This window comes from Mesoplodon bidens (assembly GCF_964165515.1).
Source record: "Mesoplodon bidens genome assembly, chromosome: 1".
Classification (NCBI taxonomy): domain Eukaryota; kingdom Metazoa; phylum Chordata; class Mammalia; order Artiodactyla; family Ziphiidae; genus Mesoplodon; species Mesoplodon bidens.
Genome location: NC_138176.1, coordinates 42,812,059 through 42,839,349, shown reverse-complemented (window position 1 = coordinate 42,839,349; position 27,291 = coordinate 42,812,059). Strand labels below are relative to the sequence as shown.

The following is a 27,291-nucleotide window of genomic DNA, read 5'->3' as shown; positions in this document are numbered from 1 at the left end:
GAAGAAGGACTAGGAGGGTGGGAGATGAGAAGAAACTAAAATTGGTTTGTATTGATCAAATGTAATGTAACTAAGGAAGAACCAGAAAGTTAGAGATAATGAATACATCATTTAATTTCTTTTGAATACGGAAAGATTTAGGATTTGTAGCTACAGAATTTCTGCAAAAGTACAAACTTCTTAAACATTTTAATATAAGTAAGTTTTCGGTAAAAATACATAATATTTTATGATCCAAAATCAACTTTAAAAACTAGTTTCCTCTCTCAAAGAGAGGACTGAAATTGTGCCTGTATTTTCTTTTCATACGATGTCTATTGAATAGAGTGCAATTTCTTTCTTTTCCACATGAATGAGAAGTTAGGAAAAATGATTTCAGAGTTCATTTCAAGGCATCATTGAAGAATATATGATCACATTATATTAGCAATGATGAAAAGAATAAATTATTTTTTGAGGTAATATTTATTTTTGAATACATTTTACAAGGAAATGGAAATAAAACAAAAAAAATGTTTCAGTTATTACATAAATGCAGGACTTGATTATTTTGAACTCTCATGCCTTCTGTGATACAGAATGTTCCAATGTATAACTTTAAAAAAATTATAAAAAGAATATTTTGCTAATCTTCAGGTCAGTTTCTCTCTTTAATTTTTCAAATAGATACTATTGTGTGATATTTGCCACCACTCTTTAACTTAAGAGTAAACTTTGGCAAATTCTAACTAGGATAAAATAATAATAAAACCCCTGAAAATTCTGTAATTCTGTGTTGTATGATCTTACAAACCATTATTAAATTGTTGTTTCTACACCAAGTTGTGTTTTACTCGTTAGAATATCTCTGATTACATTAGACTTTTACTTAACTATAGTTAAGTAAATGATTAATGGGCATATTGAAATTAGGGATTATTTTATTGGACTGTGGTCCTTTTTTTGATGTTCTTTTAAAAATTAAATACTAAGATTTCTTATTTAAAATGTTTCTTTCCTCTCTTTTTTTTTTTGTTTTCATTTTTACAGAAGTCTTAAATAGCCTTCTAACTAGATCAATCTACCTGACACTTTCCTTATTTATATTTTATTATATGTTGGACATATTGCTTTTAAGGGCTTTAAAATGAAGGTTTCTTTGTAGTTCCTAAAAATGCAAGAGCCATTTTGCCCCTTACAAACACAGCTTGACATACTGACATTAGTCGTGGTAATGTGAGATTTGAGAACTTTTACCATGACATTCTAAAATATTTACACTCTTGTTTCAGGGAGAGTGAGCCTTCAGTGCTGTTAACTGTTAAAATGGGGTCTAATTGAGCAGCAAATGTTAAAGTTAGCATTATTGGACTTTAATGGGCTTTGGAAGTTCTTTGGATATCACTAATTATTCCACTAATATTTCTGCATCCATAGTATTCATTTAGGCAACAGAGGGGAACAGTTATTTAGGCTGTGAGAAAATTAATGGGCTCACCTACTCCCCTGTATGATAGAAGCAATTATTTGGTGATTTTCTCTTAATGTTGGGCACCTGTGTGCATTAAAATTTCCAGATGAGGTCTTAGAAATGCGTAAGTGGTTTCCTGTGTCTTAGCCTTCATTTAAAAATATAATTACAGCAAGTACAATATTCATCTCTGACTTTCATTTTTAAAAAACAGCTCTAGACATAAATTTCCTGATTTTGCTCACTAAGAGAAACTCACAAAAGTCAGTGAGTCAGATCTTCCAGAGTCACCTCTTCTACATGGCTGTGTCAGGAACCCAGTATAAAGTTTTGATTATAAAGAAGCTGATGTTATAAATAAAGCGACATTGATTCTTTAGTAAATTTGATTCATTTAGAGCTTTCAGGATAGATCAGTTTTAATTTTTAGACATTCGTTTAACCAAACTTGTTAGATGTCCCCTTATTACTATCTAAAAAATGATAGAATAGATTTATAATTTTAATTTTGTTCCCTTTCATAGAATATCTCTATGAATGTTTTCCAATTTTTAAGGAAACAATGCAGGTTATATACACAATAGTTTATTTATTTAAGAAAAAACACTTCTTGGCTCTTTTGCTCTATTCATGCTTGAGTTCACTAATGACATTTTAGGCAAAGCTTTTCCTTCCAAACTGGTACTTAGCCCCCCAGAATGCATCAGGCCTAACTTTTGCTGTGTCATTTAGTTCACTAATACTCTTGTGCCCTATGCCTAACCTTCTAACAACTTCATTTATGAGCTTTTTATTTCAATTATTATTTTTTTCATTTCTAGAAAATACATTTTACTTAAGTTCAACTATTCTCATTTTATTTATATTTTAAAGATCACTATTATTTAGTGAAACATATTGTTCATTTACTTTATGCGCTCTGTCCACTATTTCAAATATCTAAAGCCTTTGCGGGTTCAACTTTCATTTTTTATCACAACAGACTCTTTTTTCATGGTATTTTGTTTCTTGTTCATTTTGAGAATTATTTAACTCTAAGTTTTTGTCTTTCTTGAAACTTATTTGTTAGAATTCTTTGAGGCATATGTTGGAGGTAGCTTTGTTGAAAAAGTGCTTGCTTCTGTGAGGAGGCTAGGCCATTGTCAGTCAAAGACCAGTTTCTCACCTTCTCAGCTGTGGGTTTTCTGTTCATTCAGGTAGAGCTCAGGACCACTGAATTTACAAATTGAGAATATTATGGTTTATCCTTGAGTTGAGGAAATTGGTAGTGTGTGAATAAAGGCTGCAAACTCTGATGAAGGCTTGTGTTGGTTATGGATTGAGTCTCAAGGAAGTTTTTGGGGTTTTTTGTTTTTGTTTTTTGTTGTTGTTGTTTGGTTGTTTCTTTGTTTGTTTTTTCTGCACTGCTTTCAACATCAAGGTTTAAACCAGGCAGTTTTCTTTTTAGGTTTGGGTGGTAGTGGCAGTGGTTGCTGGAAAGGAGAAATGACTTTATCATTCACCCTTAAAGTGAGAATTTAGCATTCTTGAGAGTGGAGTTTTATTAGACTAACTTCTATGAGTGGGCCTTCGGTCTTGCCTCCCATTCTCTGAGCCACTCAAGACCTCATAAATTAAATTTTAAGTTCACCTAGATCAGAAGAAACCCTCTAGGTGAAACTACCATCAGTACTAAGCTGTTTGTATTCTTGCTTTCTCTTGGTTGTTGACCTGCATATTTATTATTGTCTTTCTATCTCCTTGATATGTCTAGGAAAAATTCTGAAGATTATTTATCTAGCATTTAATGTTGTTTTCACTGGGATTTTAATCCTGGTACTTATTCTGACATATTGAATGTAGTGGTTATAGTATAGGTTTTAGAATGAGACCTACCCAACTTTGCTATCAACTATCTTTGTGATTATGACCAAGTTACTAATCTCTCTGTGCCTCCATCTCTTCACCTATAAAATAATAACAATAAAACTTACTCAAGGGCTTCCCTGGTGGCGCAGTGGTTGAGAGTCCGCCCGCTGATGCAGGGGACACGGGTTCGTGCCCCGGTCTGGGAAGATCCCACATGCCGCGGAGTGGCTAGGCCTGTGAGCCATGGCCGCTGGGCCTGCGTGTCCGGAGCCTGTGCTCCGCAGTGGGAGAGGCCCGCGTACCGAAAAAAAAAAAAAAAAAAAAAAAACTTACTCAAAAGAAAGGATGGCATGAGATTATTTATGAAAATTATTTACATAGCACCTGGAAAATCATAATAGCTCAATAAAAGTTAGCTCGCCACAGCAGCTATAACATAACATTACACAAATAATGTAAATTGACTTTGTGGTTTAAAGAGCACTTGACAGGTTGTTGACCTGAGACTGACCCAGCCTCAGTCACTGACTTTAAGTGGACCCTCCGCAGTTCAAACCCAGTTGTGCAAGGGTCAACTGAATATAGGTTTTTGTTTTAAATCATGTGTTTATTGAAATTGAATATTATTAAGTTAAACTTAATAATCCTTTAAATTGATCATAAGTAGAGTACCTACTGGAATTTTTATCATTCATGTTTTAACTTGTTAGTTTCAACTATACTTGGGAGAGAGTGGGTAGATTTGAAAGAATGCTTATGGTTCTGGCAACTATCCTCATGTGTGTTTTCTGAAATAAGATCTTTTCAGATTCCAAAGAGGATCAAACCTACTCAAAGATTAAAAATTTAAAGTGGAGTCATTACTAACAACATACATATGACAGTAAAGTTTTATATATTTGAAAAAAAAAAACCACAAAAGAAGCAGACTCACAGATATAGAGGACAATTCAGTGGTTACCAGTGGAAAGAGGGAAGGGGAGAGGGGCAATATAGGGGTAGGAGAAAAAAAAAAGCGGTTATAATGGGATTAGATAAAATCATCTGTGTGAAAGTTTTGAAAATTGGAAGGCACTATAGAATTTAAGAAATCTTTCATTCAATTAAAAAAAAAGGTCCAGTAAACATGATTTTTTTAAACCCTATATCTCATTTTTGACAATTTGCTACTAATGTACTAGGGAAAATCATTTTAAAAAGATATTTCTGAGTTACCCAAACTTTTGTATTAAATGATTATTTGTTTCAGGAAACGTATGTTTAAAAACACCTTAATCTGTTAAGGTAAAATATGGCACTTTGTGGTTATAATAATTTAATAAATTAGGAATAGAGCAAAGTGAAATTACTTGTTTATTGAAATGGAAGTTAATCAGTAACAACTGTGCAAAGAAGCTTAATATACCAAGCAATCATGATGATTTTACTGTAACTGCCTTTTCTTTTCTAAATGTGATTATGTTGTGTTACACGGTTTATTTTAAAATATTGAGGTTTAGAATCTTACAACACAAAATTGAGTAGAAGAAGTCAGACAAGAAACAGACCGTGTATTATGATTCCATCAATATAAAGTTTAAAAATAAGCATAACTAATCAATGGTGTTAGAAATCAGGATAGTGGTTTCTCTGGCGAACTGGGTATGGCTGGAAGGATATGATGGACATTCTGGGATGGTGGTAATATTTGATTTCTTGATGCAGGTGCTGGTCCATTGGATGTGTATATTTTGCAGATTTTTATTAAGCCGTGTATTTATGATTTGTACATTTTTTTGTGCCAGTTTCTTATACCTCAGTAAAGTTTGCATTAATGGTAAAATGTTTATTTCAGGGGAAATACCTATGTTAATCATAAGTGAAAGGATAATATTCAACCTAATCTTTGACTGATTCAGCATGTCTTAAATTTGCTCACAGTATATGAAAGAAATGTCTTTGATTACTTAATTCAAACTGATTTTAATTTTAGTTGGGAATGTGCTTTTTATTTCTTACTTTATACTTTGTTAAATGAATAAAAACCTGGATTCAAAGCTTAAAAATAAACACTTTGATAACTATTTTTCTTTCTTTCTTTTCTCTTTAGTGATAATGTGACCTATGTGGAATCTAATTACTATTCCTCTAATGCAAAAACTAAGCTCTGCCATTATGTAAAACATATGGAGCATTTAAAGAGATGAGCTGGTAGCTCGAGATTGTCCTATTCTAAAGCTGAGAATTTTAACTTATGAATTTCAAGAAATATTTTATCCTGAAGCAAAATATCTGGATTTTTTTACTTTAAGTTACCTTGTCTAACAGATAAATTTATCCTGAAATATTTTAAATGGTTAAGCCCATATATAGAATTTAAAGCTAGAGATTCAAACTTATGCTGAATCTCAACACACATTTGTTATTATTTACTATTATTGTCATTATTTGTAGCCCAACTTTACCACTTACTTTGTAGTCTTTGGCTATTTACATTTAATAAAAAATTCACATTTCACTTCCTTGGTCACATTAGCCTCATTTCAAGTGTTCAGTGGTCATATGTGGCTAGTGACTACTGCATTGGATAGAAGACATGTAGAGCATTTCCATCATTGCAGAAAATTCTATTGGACAGCACTAATTTATGTAACTAGAATAATATATTCCTCAGAGAGTTTTAATTTTGTTAAACAAAATTATTTTTGTAGAATTATTAGCATTGTACTGGTAAATCATAAATACTTGATATCTGATATTTAACAATAATATTTAATAAAATAAGAATAACCAGATAATAAAAATAGTAATTATAATTAAAATATAAATGTTACCTATCTAGTATCATGAATAAAGTTACATAGCCTTGTATAAATTCACTAAAACTATCTTATCCACCATTCCACTTTCAAATATTTCACTGTGACATAATTCTCAAATTGACATTCTGAAAAATTCCCCTGAAGTAGAAACCATAGAGCCAGGCTAATATTATTATGCTCGCAGCTTTATTTTTAAAAAAGTATTCTAAGCAACTATTTCTTTTAAAATTCTAAATGTGAAGAAACCTCAACATGTAGAACATAAGTACCTACAACCAGGAAAAAAAATGGTTAATCAGGATACAAGCTGATGAAAAAGGAAGGTGGACTGGTATTCTAACCCTCTCTAATTTTGATATGGCACTAATTAGGATCTCTTTATATATATCTAGATTTATTGTTTAAAGATCTGAACACTGTCCTGTTGTCATTTGAGATATTTTAATACATTATTTTTTTCCCTTTAGGAAGTAGGTTAGATCAAAAGCACAATCACATGCTATGCCTATTACACAAGACAATGTTTAGGTAAACAGTTTCATCCTTAAACCATTTTGGATCTCAGCCCAGAGCTGAACCCATCAAACATGCCAATCAAAACACTTGGTTCATCAACTGGACTGTTAGTGTCTCTGTTCCTTGTATTCACAGTTTAATAGTCATTATCCTTCTCATAATAGCCATTCAACCCTGTGTACACAAAGTCTATAAATCTATATAACAGTATCTAGAAAAATATAAACTTAGGAGGGCTTTATTGTGTTATTATTACACAAGAAATACAAAGTCTTACAAACATAAATAAGCCCTTTAATAAAGTTTATTTTTTTCCTGCTTATTTGTAACCTGTGTTTTTTCCCTCCTAGGCTACTGATAAAGATACCGGCAATTATAGTGCCATGGCATACAGACTCATCATACCACCAATTAAAGAGGGAAAAGAAGGATTCGTGGTGGAAACATACACAGGGCTTATCAAAACGGCTATGCTCTTCCATAATATGAGGAGGTCTTACTTCAAGTTTCAAGTCATTGCAACTGACGACTATGGGAAGGGCCTAAGTGGCAAAGCAGATGTTCTTGTGAGTAGATAAAACTTCAGATAATTGGGCACGTGCAAGTACTAACCAGGGGTCAGTGTTTTAATTCCTAGAACTTTTAAATGTTTGAAATATGTTTTCCAAAACATGAATGTGATTAATTTCCATCCAGGTTGTTAATATGTATAGTTTAGAATATTAAAAAATACAACTTTATGGGGGTTTATTTTTTCTGACATTTTGGAAATGTACCATATCGTTTTTAAACATGACTGTGACAGCAGTGTCTTAAGCACTGGTTTTCTGTTTGGTCTACAGATCTCAATTTTAATATAAAGTTGGCTGGAGCTACTTAAAATTTTAAAATGCTTCACAGAGTTGTGCTGTAGAAATTAAAATGTATGAAATTTTTATTACTGTTTACTTTTAGGCCTTTTGTAATTAAGAAAACAAAAGGAAATGTATTAGAGCAAATTCATGTTCCAGCAGAGGTGACTTCCTTGTTTTACCAAAATCCCCACTGATGACATTGGTGATCCTTGACAGAGTTATATTTGGCTTCAGTCAATAATATCACTGTTCTACTCTGACTTTTTCTTAGGCTGTACACAAGGTCAGTGGTGGGTCATTACCAAAGGCAGTCTGATATTGGCACTTATTCAAAATATTCAACACCAAAGCATTTATCCTATGGAATTGCTACCAACTTTGGAAGTGTGGATTATTTAGACTTTTTTCTGATGAAATTAGTAAAAGTTATAATTATCATTACTATTGGAAATACTTATCACATAAAGACAGAATCAAGTATAATTTTTCTTTTGCTGTTTATACCTTACTTAAATCTTCAGTTTTCACTGTTCTCCTAATCTAGTTATCAGGACAATATTAACCATCAAATAGATGCAGACTCAATCAAATATTTTTCTTAGATAATGATGAAGACCAATCACCATAACTGTGGTGGAAATGAAGACCAGAACACTCTCATTTGTAACAGTAAAGCTGCAATAGAATAAACAAAGGCCAATCTAAGCCAAAACGCTTTTTACATAGAAGATATTAAGGTTGGCATAGATTTTCTGATCAAAATAAGATCTGTAAACCTTATATAAAATAATGTCATTTCTCTTCCTGTTATTTAAGATACGCACATTGTGGTCTTTAAGGCAATGTAATAAGGATACTACACTATATAATTAAAATATTATATAATTAAAATATTATAATAACATAAACAAAACATAACTATAGGTTATATATGTAATATGTACATAATCAATGTGAAGTGTATAGATTTCTCATTTGGACTCTAAACTATTGTGAGGAAATTTAAAAGTATATTTTTTAAATTATCCAGAATATATTTAGAAAGATAAAATTTAAGGTAAATATAATGTGATATATTTATTAACCACACTATGTATACGAGGAACCCTTCCTAGCAAAATGATATTTATTATAAAATCAGAAATCCTTTCAATCAAGAGAAGGGAGATGTAGAGAAATAAGATTTAAGCAGAGGGAACAACATGTGCCAGAACCAAGAAGGAAGGGAAATCATGACAGTTCTGAATGACTGATAGATATTTACTCAGCTTGGGAGAGGGAGAGAGAGAAAGTGAATGAGAGACAGGGGCTGGAGATGGAAGTAGGTGGTCCATATATCAATAAAATATGTAGCCCATATTAAAAATATTAGAACTTTTTCTTAAAATAACGGGAAATCATTGAAAAATTTTTAGTAAAGGTGAGTGAAGATATGATTTTTAATTTAGATAAAACTTTCTTTCTTAATGCAAATCTGGTTCTCCCCTGAGGCTGCCACTTCTACTGCTGCCTTCTCAAGCAGTAGCTTTTGTTTTTATTCTTTTCTGTTTTTCTTTGTCACAGACTTCGTACTATCCACTGGCAGAGTAGGATCCTCAGTGTACAACATCACTGCTTCTAGACCCTCCTTCCTAGGAATCAGCCTTGATTTTCATCATTTGACTGTCACTCGCTGCCTCACTTTATTGCTGGGATCTCCCAAGCCTTGGGTCAATCCCCAACATATCTCAATGAGTTCCCCTCCTGAGTTACTGTTACTTTCTCCAACAATCCTCCTGTCCTAAGTTTGAACAATTTCATTATATGCAGAGATGATTCTTCCAATATCCTGAACTCACAGTCTCTTGAATGCCCTTCCTCCAATGGCTTTACTCTCCATCCTGCTTCAACCACTTAAAACCTGAGTTATTTTTGCCATTACCACTCACGGCACCCCCTCTGTAACCTCCGTTTCAAACCTCCCATTCTTTGACCATCATACTAGGTGTGTTCACCTAACTCCAGCACTCTTCTATCTCCACCAAGACCTTCAATCTATTTCCTGTTTATCCTACTATGTTTTCATTTTCCCTCTACCCCTCATGTTTTCTCTTTCCTGCTTGCCAGATTTATAGTGCATTATTAATTATTATAAGCACTCAATCACATAAAAATGCAACTTCCTTGCCCTCTTTCCCTACATCACACTCACTTGGAAAAAACATAACCCTAGTTAATTCCAGCTTTCTCCTTTCTCCAGACCTATATCTACGCCGGATGCCTGCAAAAACATATACAATTATATAGTTAGTCTTACTTTAAATTGAGGATGAAAGCCCCCAAGTGAGCTCTTACGTTGTCCAGTAACCACATTGTATTTCCTGGTCCATTCATGTTCCTTCTCTCCTAGAAGAGCTTCTCTCTCACAATCCTCCAACGCTTCCTCATCCTCACCATTGCCTAATTAACTGACATCCTATTTCACTGAAAGATAAAGTTAAAGCATTTAGAAAGATACTTCTACAACTCCTGCCACTAAATCCGCCTACTTACCAGTGTTTTCACCAATATTCTATGCCTTATTTCCTGTTTGTTTAGATGAATTCTCTATGCTTTTTTTTTTTTTTTTTTGGCTGCATTGGGTCTTCGTTGCTGCGCGTGGGCTTTCTCTAGTTGTGGCGAGCGGGGGCTACTCTTCACTGTGGTGCGCAGGGTTCTCATTGTGGTGGCTTCTTTTGTTGCAGAGCATGGGCTCTAGGCACGTGGGTTTCAGTAGTTGTGGCACGCAGGCTCAGTAGTTGTGTCTCGCAAGCTCTAGAGCGCGCAGGCTCAGTAGCTGTGGTGCACAGGCTTAGTTGCTCTGTGGCATGTGGGATCTTCCTGGACCAGAGCTCGAACCCTTGTCCCCTGCACTGGCAGGCGGATTTTTAACCACTGCGTCACCAGGGAAGCCCAATTCTCTATGCATTTATCTGGAGCCATTACCTCCACATGTGCAACAGATCCAATTCTGCTCACCAGCGCTAAGACACTGTTTCAGCAACTCTCCTACTTCTTTTATATATTATCAGTAACAATAGCCCCTCTTTATTTGATTATTCCCATAACTGTGCTATTTTTCCTAGCTTCAAAAATTATAAAAAAACCCTCTTGACCTACATCTCATTCCAGCTACCACTCCATTTCTATGTTCCTCTTTCCAGAAAAATTCATTGTTAGTGCCAACTCTGATTTCTCACCATCTAATCTCTCTTAAACCCTCTTGAATCAAAATTCCTCTCCCAACACTCACCCAAAATTGCTTATGTCTACATCATCAATGGCTTTCACTTATTAAATGCACTGGTAATTTCAGTCTTCATCTTATTTGAACCATCAGCAACACTTGATTGATTATTACCTTTCCTAGGCTTTCAGGCCACTATGCTTTTATTTTTCTCTTCCCTCACTGTTCATTCCTTCTCAACCTCTTTTGCTGGTTCATTTTATGCTCCTGACCTTTTAGTCAATGTTCCTTAGAGCTTGGATGTTAATTCTCTTTTCTGTCTGCACTCACTGACTCAGTAAACTCATTCAGTCCAACAACTTTAAAATATAGTCTATATATTAGAAAATGTCAAATTTATATCTTCACCCCAAAGCTCATTCCTGAACAGCAAATTCATATATCCAAGTGTACATGCAGTGTTATACTTGAATATCTACTAAAGATCTATTTATGTTTCCTAAGCTGAACTCCTCTTCCTCATCACATCTCTCCCATCTATAATCTTCCCAGTTTCGCTTGATGACCAAATGGACTTTGAATTCCTTAGGCTAAGAATTTCTTAATTCTTTTCTCTACTCAACCACACATTTACTTCCTCAGTAAATGATGTTGTGTATATATATGTACTATAACATACATATGCTACATATGTGTGTTATCTGCACATTTTCCAAAACTTCTGTTACAATTTGGTTGAACAATCATCATAACTCACCTGTATCATTGTGCAAACTCACTAACTTGCTCTCATGCTTCCACTCTTGCCCTGCTAAAGTCTGGTTTTACTATAGCAAGTAAAGTGATATCTTAAAATGTAATTCAGGTTCTGTTATTTCTCTGCTCAGAACTTCCTAATATCACCCCAATTCTTTCAGAGAAATTCTTAGATCATTATAGAAGACTATGAGACCCTTGGTAATCTGGCCTCCAATGATCCGTTTTCAACTCTTCTCCCTCTAACTCCTTCAAACCCAATAATATTGGCCAATTTGCTGTTCCTCAAATAGCCAGAAATGCTCTCACTTTAGAGATTTTGTAATGGCTTTACCTAGAATGCTTTTTCCCCAAATGTGTTCACAACTGACTCTCTTATCTCTTCTAAATATTTGCAAGAATTTATTTCACAGTGAAGCCTACTCTCACCATCCTAGTTAATATTGCAACATACTGTGTCATTTTACATCGCTTTATTGCTTTCTTTTTTCAAAACACTTATTATATTCATGTTTTTTCCTCAGAGCATGTTATTTATTTATTTATTTATTTATTTATTTATTTAAATCCCTGATGTTATCTCAAGCACCTAGAATAATTCCTGTTACTGAGTGAGTACTAAATGCCTATGAGTTCAGTGAATGAATGGCCCCTCTCTTACAATACAGGTTAGCAGTTCTCAAAGTGTGGTCCATGAAAACCTGAGTGTACCCCAAATCATTTCAGGGCCCATGAGATCAAAACTCTTTTAATAAGGATACTAGGACATGATTTGTCTTTTTACCATGTTGCATTTGCCCTGCTGCTGCCATTGTATGCTTCATAGCCATACATAAACAGAAAAAAGGAAGCCTGTTTCAACTAAGAATGCCCTTACTAACGCAGTAAAACATGAATTTTAACCAATGTCTACTCTTGACTAAATACTTTTTCAATATTTTCTGTAATGAAATAGGAAGTAGGTATAAAGCACTTCTGGTGTGTATGGAAGTATCATGGTTGTCTGAGAGAAAAGCTCTATGCAAGTTGAATTAGCTGCTTTTGTCAAGGAATAGCTTTTTATTTGAAAAAATAACTTAGAGATAAAATACGGTTATTCAGACTTGAATATTTGATAGGCATTTACACAAAAATGAATAAGGTGAGACTGTCAATTCAAGGAAAACAACTGACAGTATTTGTTGTTAATGATGACATTCAAGCCTTCAAGCACAAATTAGAATATTGGGAAGCATGTATTCACTACTCTGAACTTGACAGCTTCCCATTACTCAAAGACTTTTCTGATGAGATCAGTGGTCATATTAAAGAATTTGATTTTTTTATATTGTGTAATGAAATGTGTCAACATTTGAAAAATCTGCAATATTCAGTGAACCAATATTTTCCAAATGACCAATGTAAGATGTTAAAAAAAATTCAAAGATAAAAAATCCATTCAAAGTGCAAGATAGATAAATGTATTTTAGTGTAACTGAACATGGTTTTAGATTTCACATTGAAACTCACCTTGAAGAAACTTCCACTTGAGTTTTGGTGGGTGGAGTATTGAAGAAAATATACAAAATTATCTTAAAAAAATTAAGATACCTCTTCTTTTCAAGAAAAGTGAGATGACACCAGAGACAGTTAGGAGAGATAGTGACCAGTCCAAGCAATAAATTGTGTGGGTCTCTATTCACTGTATAATATGTTAGCTCTGTGGCTTCTGAGCACTTGAAATGTGGCTAGGTTGCATTTAGATGTACTATGTAAAACGCACACTGGACTTCAAAGACTTAACATGAAAAAAAAATGTAAAAAGTCTCCTTAAGGGGCTTCCCTGGTGGCGCAGTGGTTGAGAGTCCGCCTGCTGATGCAGGGGACATGGGTTCATGCCCCGGTCCGGGAGGATCCCACATGCCGCGGAGCGGCTGGGCCCGTGAGCTATGGCCGCTGAGCCTGCACGTCCCGAGCCTGTGCTCCGCAATGGGAGAGGCCACAACAGTGAGAGGCCCGCGTACCGCAAAAAAAAAAAAAAAAAAAAAAAAAGTCTCCTTAATAAGTTGTTTTAGATTGATTACATGTTGGAATGATAATATATTGAGTGTATTGAGTTAAATGTATTATTGAATTAACTTCACCAGTTTTTATCTTTCTATTGTGATTACCAGAAAATTGAAAATTATGTACCTGGCATGTTTTTGTGTCTCACATTATATTTCTATTGGACTGCCTATCTAAACTGTATGAGAATGAATAGAAAAAAAGGGAGTTATAAGAGGTTTATGAGAAAGAATTAAAAGGATTTAGAAGTAATAAATATGTAAATTGATAACCTTCGTTTTTGGAATTATGTGCTGCACAAAATGTTACTTTTCTTTTCTCCTTTTGACAATACCTAGTACTTTTAATCCATTACAAAGATCAATCCCAAAAATGATAAAAATAATTTTTTGGAAAAACTTTCATTAGTAATTAAGGCATAAAGAATTAAGTGAAGCAACTTTAAAGTAGAATTTTTTAAGTGTTTAGTGTAATAAACTGATGTGTATTTCTGAAAGTATTTGCATAAAGGCTATACTAGAAAAGTAACATAAATAAAGTCTAGTAATCTTAAACATATAAATATCTTTGCTATAGATAGTATAAGAAACCAATGACTCAGGGACATATAATATTTTTGAAAGATCAAAATTTAAGCTATAATAGCTTATTGTCTTCATTTTCATAGTTAAACTATGTACCTTCTACATGAAAAATATGTCAATGCTTTAAGGAGATTTTAAATTTTAAATTAACTATTTATAGGTAAATCTAAGAAAACTACTTTTGTAGTTAAATGCAGTCTGAGTTTTGTATCTTATTAGAATTAGAAATATATTATTGTTTTATTTTAAGAGTACAAAAGCATGTTTTCAAAATAATTAAGTTCAGAAAATATTTTTGATAAATTGTAGGCTTAATATGTATATATTCCAGAGGACCTTAAATCTTAATTAATTTTGTTTAACAAATTAAAAATTCCTTTTGAAGTGATTTATCCTTCTGAATAAAGAGAAAGTACTGACAGTCCTTTAAAGGCAAATGAAAGAGTTACTTATATCTGTAAGGCCAAATTTTGCTTCCAAATAGAGTCCCTAGCACTTGAATTGATTGCATTCCAACAGTTTACTTGTAAATCTACTTCCAAAACTCAGAACTTATGTATACAGGGGGAAATTTTACCATTTCCTTGCACCAAATATAACTAACATTCTAGTTTTTCATTGTTTTACAATTAGTGAAAATCTAACAGCTGTGTATAATAAATCCCTGGGTGTTTGTCTTGGTAGGCTGATTGTGTAACAGAAAACTCTAAAATTTCAGTGGTTTAAACTAACAAGTTTTATTTTTCTTTCACATGACACAACAATGAGAGCATATATGGTTGGGTGGTGTTCTTGACAGCTCTCTTGCAAATGTTTCTGTGCCCTTCTCTATGGCCTCTTTATTCAGATAGAGATTGGGAAAGAAAGGGGAGGTTCACTCATGAGGCAGATTTAAGAATATTTATTTCTTCCTTTCCACTAACTTTCCATTGGTCAAAACTCTATCATATGGTTCCATTAAACTCCAGAGGAAGTTGAGAAGTCTACTCTTGTTGAGAAAACAGTCCATGATTACTATTTGTTCCAGGCTGTTTGCTTTTGACCAGATTTTTTTTTTTTTTTTACCTTTCCTGGTCCAATGTTGAAAGGAAGGGAAAAAAAGATAAGGAAGGAAGGAAGAAAAGAAAGAAGAAAGAGAGCAAAGGAAGGAAGAAAGGAAACACATTTTCACAAATCTCATATATATTTTTCTAGAGATTTTTACCATGTATTTTTACTACTAAAAACTAAAACAGAAAACAAAACAAAAAAATAACAAAAAACCTTATATGTAATTTCTGTCTGTTTTTTTATTCAGGACCAATACAAAAAGATAAAAAGACAAACTTACAGAAAAACTGTGATAATCCCTTATTCTAATGAACTTAGATTTTTTTTATGTGTGTGGAGACACAATCAAGATTCATGTACATGTTTAAGGGAAATTTAAACATTTGATCCCAGATGCCTGTAATGAGTTAGGGATACAGGATTGGAACTGCCAATGTTAGCGATTTGCTCACAGGTGATAATAAGATAGACACCTGGCTTAACCTAAAAGCTGGGTTTTCCATTTTTCTGAGTGTTCTTAAATAACCCAATTTAAAAAACATACAAAACCACCTTCGTTTATGCTTTTGTAAAAGCCAAGAAAACAAACGCAAAACCAACAACAGTCGAAGTCACTTAGGGTTCTATAACTTCTAAGTAAACAACTAGTCTGTCATTCTCAACCTGCTCCAACATACCTAGTAGAGATTGTGTAGCTAGAAATACCATTTATTCCTAAATTTATAAATGGGAAACCACTATGCATAGTAGGGAAGGAAAAATGTTAATTTTTGATTATAGAAATGCTAATGAGTAAAAGCCAAATGAATTCTGTTTTTTCTTCTTTTAGGTCTCTGTGGTCAATCAGCTGGATATGCAAGTCATTGTTTCTAATGTACCCCCTACTCTAGTGGAAAAAAAGATAGAAGACCTTACAGAGTAATGGTTTTTCTTTACTTATATGTTTATTTTCATATGGCTATAGTTTTTATTGAATTAAGTCATTTTAATAATTACAATGTTCAGACTAAACATATATTTTATAATACCTTAAAAACAATTTAGCTCACTCTTTTATTGAAATAGGTAGCTTCATTTGGAATATGTGAAGATTCTAAGAGTACGTTCAAATAGGAATGAAAATTAGATGTGAGAAGATCTTATTATTCAGAATACTTTGACTGATGGGTCAACATAAACTCAAAATGCTGCATATAACAGATAAATCATAACTTAATTATTTGAGTATATGTCTTGATTTTGTGGCCCCAAATTCTTGAAAAAATTCATCATCTCAGTAATCCAGCTAGTCTGGGGAATGCTATTTCTCAAAGTGATGTATCTAGATGGCTAAAGCTTATTCTTTTAAAAACTAAGATTGCTAATTTTAAACAACATATATTTAAATTATTCTAAAATGTATGTCATTCCCCTCTGCCTTTTGAACAGTTTACACTGTACATGGCTGAATATGTTATTGTTGACTCAGACAAATAGTGATTATGAATTCACAGTTCTGTAATATTCTAAATGTTATCAAGGATTATTACTATTTCACTCTTAACTACCCTAACCTAGCCTGCTGTCATTTAATAATTTTATAGTTGTATTTGTTAGTTATTCCTTGTCTTCTATTGAGTTCAGGTTGACAGATGTCAATTACTGCCAATTTGTCTCTTTTGAGCAAAATATCTTACACTTCCAAGTTGCCAGAAGAAGCTTCAGATAGTCATACAGCTAACCTTTTAGTAATTATGTGTGAAATAAAATACAATAGGCACTGATTAAGGCATGAGAGACTCCTGTAATAAAAGCATATGTGCTTTGCAACCATTACTTGTTAATGTTTCACAAAATTTAACCTATGGGTGTCACATAAAATGTCCTATGAAAGAGGTGATTATCAACATTTAAGTGTAGAATAGCAATCACACAGTGCCTTGTTTACTTCTGCAAAAGTGGTTTATACATGCTTAACCTTTATTAAAATAATAGCTGATTACACCTGAAAAAAGTTAGAATTATGCCTGTCTCTTAGCTGCTTTAATGTCATCTATTGAGGCAGGCTTTTCTGATTGCCCTATCCAAAATAGATGACACTCTTCTCAACCTCTAACCCTTTGTTCTGATTTTGTTCAAAGCATTATCTAATGTTTATATTTATATCAATTTAATATAAGCTTCATAAGGATAGGAAATTACTTTTCACTACCATAATTCCAGTTATATAGTAAGCATTTGATGCATTTTACTGAATGAAAATGTTATACAAGCAAAATCATGATGCCCTTTTCATACTGAGACAAAATTTATAAAAACTGGAAAAAATGGCAATGTAAAAGTATAATTTCATAGCAATTATATGATTTATTCCTCTTACATGGATGTGAAGATATGAAAGAAAAATCAGGCATCTTTCAAGTCTTGAGAGAAATATATCACTGTGAAAGGAGCTTTGACTTCATATAATATTGGTTTTGAAACATGAGCTTGGGCAAATAATTTAATCTTCACCAGACTCATTTTCACCACTTGTTGACCAAATAAAACTCCTGTCATAGAACTGTTGTGAGAACTAAATAATATAAGCCATCTAGGACAATGGAAATTGTGAACATTCAATGAATAATAGATATCCTATACAAATGAGGTTAGTGATCCAAAGTCAGTAGGGTAAGGCAGAGAGATGCCAGAGTTTTTGCATGTTCTATTAAAAGAGCATAGTTTAGTAATGGAGCTCAGATTATGGATTCAAATAAACAAGTTTGAATCCTATTATAGCTGTGTGACTTCTGAGAAAGATATTTAACACTTAGGACCACATTTTCTCATCTTGAAAACTGGAATAAGGATGTCAATCTTGTGTTGCTTTTGATAGAACTAAACATAAATTTACTAGTGCAGTAAGCACAGCAGGCACATGCCAGATTCCCTTTTATAGTTTTTTTTTCAATCTGTGTTAATTTAGAGATTCTTAAGCACAACAACTTTGGATCCCTTTTTAAAAAAAAGAGGCTTTGGGCCTCCCTGGTGGCGCAGTGGTTGAGAGTCCGCCTGCCGTTGCAGGGGATACGGGTTCGTGCCCCGGTCTGGGAGGATCCCATATGCCGCGGAGCGGCTGGGCCCGTGAGCCATGGCCGCTGGGCCTGCGCATCCGGAGCCTGTGCTCCGCAACGGGAGAGGCCACAACAGTGAGAGGCCCGCATACCGCAAAAAGAAAAAAAAAAAAAAAAAGAGGCTTTATTTTTCAGAGCACTTTTATGTTCATAGGAAAATAGAGTAGAAGATACAGAGAATACCCATATACTTCTTTCCCCCACACATATAGCTGCCCTCACTATCCACATGTTACACCAAAGTAGTGCATTTGTTATAATCAACAAACCTAGTTCAACACGTCATAATCATCCCAAATCCATAATTTGCATAAGGTTCACTCTTGGTGTTGTACATTGTGGTTTGGACTAATGTATAAAGACATGTATCTATCACTCACTGTAGTATCATACAGAATAGAGTCACTGTTCTAAAAAATCCTCCATGCTCCACCTATTCAAAACTCCCTTCCCCACTAACCCCCAGAAATCAGTGATCTTTTTACTATCTCCATAGTTTTAGCTTTTCCAGAACATAATACCCTTGGAATCATATAGTATGTAGTCATTATGATTCCTTTTTGAAAGCTACTTTAGTAGATGGAAGATGGAAGTAGAGATAAAAACTGTTAGATCTAATCCAGCAGCACCATGAAGCCCCAAACGCTCACTCTCAGTGTATTGGGGTGGTGGGGAGGGGATGGGGAGTGCATAATGAAAACACACATATAGCCAAGGTAGACAGCAGAGTACCAGTTTATTAATTAAAAATAGGAATGGGATAGGGAGGATGGGAGGGAGATGCAAGAAGGAGGAGATATGGGGATATACGTATAAGTATAGCTGATTCACTTTGTTATAAAGCAGAAAGTAACACACCATGTAAAGCAATTAAACTCCAATAAAGATGTTAAAAAAATATAGGAATTTATTGTTCCAGTGACCAGACTAACGAACACATTCATTTCCTGTAGACATTCTTAGATGACAAATCACATCATCATCAAAGCCATGTTCTGTATTTCCTATGAGACTTACCCTATCTTAAGAAGGGGAAACTTGAACTGCATATGATCATTACTTTTATTTTTTCCTTTAGGTAGACCCATATATGAGGCCAGATCATAATCCAAAGTTTTTCTGATAAGAAAAAAATCAGTACAAATTGAGAGAGTTGATGAAAGAAAAATTTAATGACCTAATATATCCATTTCACAATGGGGAAGGTTTTTCAGAAGGGGTCAGTATCCTCTGATAGCTAAGAGCACAGTGCCTGGAAAACAGAATGCTCAAAGAGTAAATGTTAGCTGCTATAGGAATGCTAATAATTACTTCCCACTCCCTTGGAACTGTCTGAAAATGGCTCTACTGAACAAAATTTTTATTACTTTGTTTTTTAATGCTTATAGAATTAACCAGTGACCCTTTGTAATGAAACACATCTCTTTTTAATTATATTAATGTATTCAGCAAATTCCCCCATAATGCAAAGCTATGACCCTTACAAGTGGCCTCACATGTGTATGTTTTGAAGTATTTTAGGTTGACCTTAGCATGTATCTCTTTGTGAGCCTTGTTTTTCTCTTACAAATTCTTGAGATTGAGTAGAAATAGCTATGAGAATAAGGTTAAGGAGATCTTATTATAACCTACAAATGATTGGCAGTAATGTCTAAAGAAGCTAAGAAACGTTTGCATTTTGTGTCTTCTTCCTTTCTCTTTCCAATTCACCATGAAGCCCAGATAAATAAAAGAGTTTTGGGATTCTAAAATTTAAATCCTTAAGAATCTATGGAAATGGCATTTTCAAAAATATAAATAAAAGAGTTTAGAAATATTGTTACAGTATGAATCAGAATTGATAACTTAGATCTTGGAGTTGATCAAATGCTTCTCTTACTTTCTAAATACAATATGAAAATTCAGTGAAATCAGGACTTTATTGATGTAGTTATTGCTTTGGTTTGGAAGAGTCTATTTCCTAGGATATTTGCATAGCATATGAAATGTGTAATTAATTTATAGCTCCTGGAATTAAGGTTCCAAACATACTTTAGAAATCTAGCCAAAATGTGTATTTCTGGGATAAGAATTATAAAGTCTTTTGGGAAGAAAACCTATGAAACAGTAAAAAATAAGTGCCAGCACTGACATTGTCTTAAATCTGCATAATAAAGACTTGGTGTTGAGGGGAAAGGTGAAGTTGAAAGGTAAATCAAACACATTATATTTGATCATTTTTACCTACCCTTTAGAGTTGAGGAGCTCAGGGCACTTTCTATAAAGGGATATATTAATAGTTTAGTAAGTATAAATTTAAAAATAATATTTTTATTTTTAATAATGTTATTTAAATTTTGTTATTTCATTAAATTAATTCTTTTTATTATAATATTTAAATGTTAACAATAATTAGTCATTTATATAGCATAATCCTTTTGCAAATAAAACTATTTCCAAAAAGAGGTAGTAGGCTGGATTTAGCCTGAGGGCTCTAAGTTAGCAACTCTTAATTTAGAGCATTATACTTTGTAGAGAGAAAAAGCTACAATGCATATCTATTATATTCAAACTCCTATAGGAAAACACATTGGGGAGAATCTTGTGTGAAATTCCCAAGTGATATATATTTTTTTCCTAGCAAGGCTGTTCCTTTTGAATTCAGAGGACCTAGGCTCAAGCCCTGGCCCACCAGTGACTAGGAGGTCTTGGGCCAGGAAATTAAACTTTTTGATTCCTAATATCCATATCCTGAAGCTGGTAATTTAGTCATTAAAAAAAGGGTAGGGCTTCCCTGGTGGCGTAGTGGTTGAGAGTCTGCCTGCCGATGCAAGGGACTCGGGTTTGTAAGATCCCACATGCCACGGAGCAGCTGGGCCCGTGAGCCATGGCCGCTGAGCCTGCACTTCCGGAGCCTGTGCTCCGCAACAGGAGAGGCCACGGCAGTAAGAGGCCCGCGTATTGCAAAAAAAAAAAAAAAAGGTAGTTCCTGGTTGTAAGCACTGTAGATTTAACAGTGAACTAAAGCAAAGTCTCTGTTTCCATGATACTTACATTCTGTTGGGGGAAAACAGCAAATAAGTATAAGAATAATAAATTAATTTATAATGTGATGTTAAGTAGTGATAACTATGATAAAGACAAATAAAAGTAACAATATAAAAATATGGAAGAGAAGTACTATTTCATATAGGATGATTGAGGAAAACCTTTCTAATAAGGTGAAAGCTGAGCAGAAACCTGAGAGAAGTGAGGGAGAAAGTCATGGGTCTGTGGTGATGTGGGGAGGGTTAGGGGTAGAGGGAGTTATCCCAGAAAGAGGACACCACAGATATGAAAATCAAGATTAAGAGGCATACTGGTCATATCAAGATATAGATGTCAAGGTAGGGAATGAGTTATATAGGATCTCATAGGCCACTTGAAGGATTTAACATTTTACTCTGCGTAAGATAGAAAATCCTTATAACTGTCCAATATAGTAGCCACTAGTTCCATGTGGCTATTAAGTGCTTGAAAAGTGACAGGTCCAAATGAGAGGTGCTGTAAGTGTAAAATACACACCAGATTTCAAAGACTTAGTACAAAAAAGAAAGTAAAATATCTCCTTAATATTTTTATATGGATTTTTATATGGGAGTTTATTCCTTTCAAAATGCTTCTTTCTTTCATATTCTTTTATGTTTTATGGTCCAGAAGTTTTGTCAAATAGAATGGCTTATTATCTTTTATAATTAGTCCCAATCCATGGTACAAGGTAAAAATAGCATTTTCTTGTGCAGCCACTCAGTTCAGATACCTGATCAGCAATGGCCAGTGCCTCTATTCTCTTAATCATATTTATACTTCTCCTAACTTTCTCCAACTTCTACACAATTTCCCTTTCTGTGCTGCTGTTTTTTTAACTTGAGAAATAAATTCAACCACATGTTTATATAAGAAAATTCCGTTTGTATCAGCAGTAATACAAATGGTATTTTAGATACTTTCACTTATGTCTAAGTTGTAATGGAGGCTACGTTTAATTTTATTTTTAATGTTTGACATGATTCAAGGAGAATTTAAGGCAGCTTGTAATGATTCGTACAATGAAACAAGGTAAAATACGTTTAACATGAGTCAGAAAAATATGGCAAACAGAATAGAAAGACATTACAGAAGGAGTCAAAGTGAGACTAGTAACAAAGATGCTACAACGTCCTGCAGAGTCACTGGAAGGTAGGAAACAAAAACTTGGTTTTCATCATTTTAAGGCCAAAGTAAAAAAAGCAAGCAAACAAACAGAAGAAGAAAAAGAATCAGTCAAAAGATTCAACAAACCAAACCACTTCTGGTGGAAAGGCAGAACTATTTCTGAGTGAAATGCCAGATTGGAGGAAAATGTTTTTATCCTGTGGGACATCATGGAGAGGATATCTCCTAATGTCATGAATAGAATGTTCTATGGAAACTGGAACATTGCTGAGGATATGGTCTGGGTAGAGTCTCTACCAGTCTGTATTAACAGAGGAAATAAGTTTACAATATTAGGAAAGCCTGTACTGTGCTGCATATCTCTCCAGCCATCTGCAGTGCCTGTTGATTCTTTTAGCCAGGCTTTTGAGAAAATATTGGCAAGTACCTGGAGTGCAGCTTCTTATGCTGCAAGGTAAATAAAAAGCATTTGTTTCAACAAAAGGCTAAGTAGGGTTTACAATCATGAAATGTGAGGAGTTTCTACAACCACCACAACAAATAGCTAATATTTGTGGCACACGTTTTATTTGTTGGGTTTTGTGCATTTAATGGGTGCCATCTAATTAACTTCTCACAGAGACCTTTGAGGTAGATATGATTACTTTCCCCATTGTACAGAAGAGTTCCCTAAAACTCTGAGAGGCTGAGAAATTTCCACAGAGACACAGGAAGCCAGTGGTGGAAATTTAATTAGAATCTACATCTATGGGCCAGCGGCAGGCTGAGTTCCTAACCACTCCCTCTTTACAATGCTTCTTAGAAGGCAAACCTCACTAAAAACCCATCCCATTTTTTTCTTGAGAGTGAGCTGCTCTAGCACACAAGGCCAGAAACTCTCATCAAATGGTAATTTTAGCTTGGCTCATTCACACAAATAGGTAATTGAGACGATGGCTGATGTAATAATTTTAGTGTAAAAATATAAAAGTTAAATCAGCCATAAGCAAATACTTGTTTTAGTTATAAAACTATTTCAGTAAAGCCTCTACACATTTTTTTTATAAAGCAATTTCTGGTTAAAACTAATTGAAAATGTACATATAGGTAACTGGATAAGTGATGTTGTAAGTTAAAATTTAGAGGAATCAACCAAAAATAACTTGGTTTGGTAATAAATTAGTTAATGAGCCAGTTGTTTATTTGTACCCTTAGTTTGTGATGTAAAAAAAAGCATTTTGGGACTTCCCTGGTGGCGCAGTAGTTAAACATCCACCTGCCAATGCAGGGGACACGGGTTCGAGCCCTGGTCTGGGAAGATCCCACATGTCGTGGAGCAACTAAGTCTGTGTGCCACAACTACTGAAGTCCGCGTGCCTAGAGAAAGCCCACGCGCAGCAACAAAGACCCAACGCAGCCAAAGATCAATAAATAAATACATTTATTTAAAAAAACCCTTAGAATCCTTAAACAAAATGCTATCGTTTAAAAAAAAAAGTGTCTTGTGTTTGCATAAAAAAAAGTTTTAGTTAAATATGCCTTTCAACATTTATCATAAGAAAGCTATTTAGATTACTAATTTTAGTTTAAATTAGAAACTAGTTTAAATTTTACTTAATTAGTTATCATGTGGTAGCACAGTAAAACATTCTACATACATATATTTATATATAAACATATGTATACGTATAATGAAATATGTTAATTATATTAACATATTTCCTCAGTTTAGAGTTTTTGAAACTTTGTCTAAAGATCACATAATAATATATTATTAAATATTATCAGTATGTTACAGATCTTTTAAACTGAAGTAGAACAATAAACCCAAATGAAAATTTAATTTTTATTTAATATTGTAATTATTATACTAATTCATTTGCACTGTATTTGCTTTTTAGAAGATCAGACAGTTCTTTGTTTTGACAAATTTTGCCATAATTAAATACTATACTGCCATATATTTGATTATACTACTTATATTTTCAATTGACATATTGCTTCTAAGAATTTAGATTCAGGGCACTATTAACATTATATAAACATTATCACAGACATCTCCCTTGATACAGTGTATGTTGTGACACAGATATTACAGATTGATAAACAATATTATACACCCCTCTCGTGTGCACGCTCTATGTATGTTTGTATGTATACAAATATATATATTATAAATTATAGAAATTCTTTTATTAATTAAAGTGTTTAAACAAATATTGTAATACCATAAATTGACAGTGACCTAGTAGCATGCAAATACTTTAGGCTGGTAGACTGGAGAGACATGTTTGCTCTTGATGTAATTATCAATACATGTTGTAAATCTGCATGACATTTGATTCCAAAATGTATGTGTGAATTGGCTTTGTATATTAATAAATTAAAGTGAAATAAACATAAGGGCAATTTAAACATTGGCATTAGTTTATATGAACCAATTCAAAGTAAGTAGCTAGAGAGTTATATTTTTTTTAAATATGAGGTAAAAAAAATTTTTGGAAACAACCATGTACCTATGTACATATGAAGATCAAGGGCTAAAAATACATTCTTAATGAATATCATGTATATATGTAATGTATATATATGTATACATGTAATGTAATGTATATACATATATATTGAAATGGAGACAGAGATAGACATTGTAGAAATGCTTAGGTATATAGACATAGATGAGAAGTGGACAGATTAATTTTTACAAAATGTGTTCATATTTTAAAAGAATTAAATTTAGTTTTATATGCATCTATCAGAAAAAAGTAAAAAAGGAATTCAAATATGAACATATTCTGCTTTATCATAACAGATATCTCATTCCAAAATATCTCTAAATGTTTAAGGAAAAGAAAAATGTTGATGAGAGAGAAGGAAAAGAATGAGTAGTACTTCAGTAAGAGAAACTTCAACTATGCTCCTCTATATCAATTTAAAAGTAAACAAGAAAACACCTCATTTACATTGTCGTGTCCCCTGGTGTGCACACCATAGACTTGTGCTCAGTGGTACAGCCATTTCCTCCGAAGGTTCGTTCCTGTTTGTTCTTTAAACAAAGGCAAGCCAAGCACATACCAGACTCTGAAGGCAATATATATATATTTTTTAATAGAGCAGAAAGCAGGTCAGTTTTGGCATCTGAAGTAAAAGTTATTTCCTGTTGTATCAAAGGTCTTTAGAATATATTACTCCTCCCTCCCCCCAAATTCCACACAGCTTGAACTCCAAAAGGAACATTGAATCTATAGATAAATTTTAAAATATTTGCCATGTATAGTTATTAAAATTAATTCATTTACATATAATTGTCTATAAATATTTAATAATATGCATTCTAATGTTAATCTTCAAGGATTAATAATATAAAGTTTTTAATAAGGAAAAGAACATTAAGGAAACTGCCATTTGTAACAGTACAGATAACAAATACTTATTTGGCAATAATTTGTACTTTTAATTAAAATCAAGCTATCTAATCAGAAACAAATTGTACCTTACAGAAAATTATCTATGGGTTATCATTATTTCTTTCTTTTCTATTGAACATTACTGATTCTATACTAAATGATGTACCTTTTAGTTGTTTGTATTCTCCTAAATAGCTTCTGAGATTTGAATGCAATATTTTTATCTTAACCTGGTAAACCTGATAAAGCAAAATATCTCTACATTCTCACTGCTAATGCTCTAAGGGTCTTTACACTCTTAGGAAAAAAGGTATCCTACTGTTGCACCTGGACATATCACAAAATCTGGTGGAAGGTGTAATTTATAACACCAACCATATGAACTCAAGAGTTCTAAGACCCCATGGCTCCCATAAAGCATAGACAGTTTTATTTGTACAACATAGTTGGCATTTCTTATGAGGCATGTGAAAGCTCAAATGGTATCATAAATTTTAAAAGTCTAGACTTAAATAGGACATGGTTGATGACCTCTTTCTACCTTATTCAGCTTCTAGCATCACTGGGAGTTAAACACTCTAAATATATAGAGAACTTTTTTCAAGAGTTCATATTCAGTAAACATTAACAAAAACCAGGCTGTCATCCTTTTTCATTTACTAAATGTCATTTCAGGTTGAAGGTGATTTTTTTCCTCAGCGAGCCTGTCAGAATGTCGTGTTTGTGCTTTGTTTGATTTACAGGATTTTGGATCGCTATGTTCAGGAGCAAATTCCTGGTGCCAAGGTTGTGGTAGAGTCCATTGGAGCTCGCCGGCATGGCGATGCCTTTTCTCTAGAAGATTACACGAAGTGTGACTTGACTGTCTATGCAATCGACCCCCAAACCAACAGAGCCATCGACAGAAATGAGCTTTTTAAGTGAGTATTTTTATCGTCTGTAACAGCTTTATGGTTACAGTATCACCCATAGATAATCCTGATTTAAGGCTATAAGTAAATAGTTTAAAACCCATCAAATTTTTCTTGAAAGTGAAGAGTAATCAAAGCAAAAGAAAAAAATCTAAGAAACAATACCTAGGGTGCTCACGCCTAGAATTTTTAAGTCTAAGTATGAGATAAAGTGACTTCGGGGGATAGGTTCTCCTTGAGATGTCTGATGATCCATTATGCTTAAGAGCAAGCAGTTCAACGAGATCACCTTGCTTCGGCTTCCACTCTTGCTCCAAGACCCTGCTCTTTGAGAGGAAAGCACAGATCTCTTCTTAAAGTGGCAAATTGCCTGCAATGATGTCAGTAGGCTTGAATTTTAAGAACAAGTTTAGCTTTCTTCAAGGTCTTATTGAATAAGCAAAAATTAACATCTGATTTTTCCCTTGACTTGGGGGTAGAGAGCAGAGGGGATAATCACTTCCACCTAAGTCCATGTGACATTTCATCCAGGTATGAATTTGAATATTTGAGTTTTAAATCCTAAAAATAAGGAATATACAAAATCTTAAACAAAACCCTGCTACATATTCTCCTT

At 33.6% G+C, this 27,291-nt stretch overlaps 1 protein-coding gene across 7 annotated transcripts in view; it reads left to right on the top strand.

Moving 5' to 3' along the window:
* Positions 1-27,291, top strand: part of PCDH15 (protocadherin related 15) — a gene marked incomplete at both ends in the record, with an annotated part of 718,913 nt that overhangs the window by 650,944 nt on the left and 40,678 nt on the right. For all 7 annotated transcript variants that reach the window (XM_081238611.1, XM_081238610.1, XM_081238609.1 and 4 more), the window contains 3 exons: positions 6,966-7,181; positions 15,940-16,028; positions 26,508-26,684. In XM_081238611.1, coding sequence (XP_081094737.1) covers positions 6,966-7,181; positions 15,940-16,028; positions 26,508-26,684 — 482 coding nt within the window. The remainder of the gene's footprint in view (positions 1-6,965; positions 7,182-15,939; positions 16,029-26,507; positions 26,685-27,291) is intronic.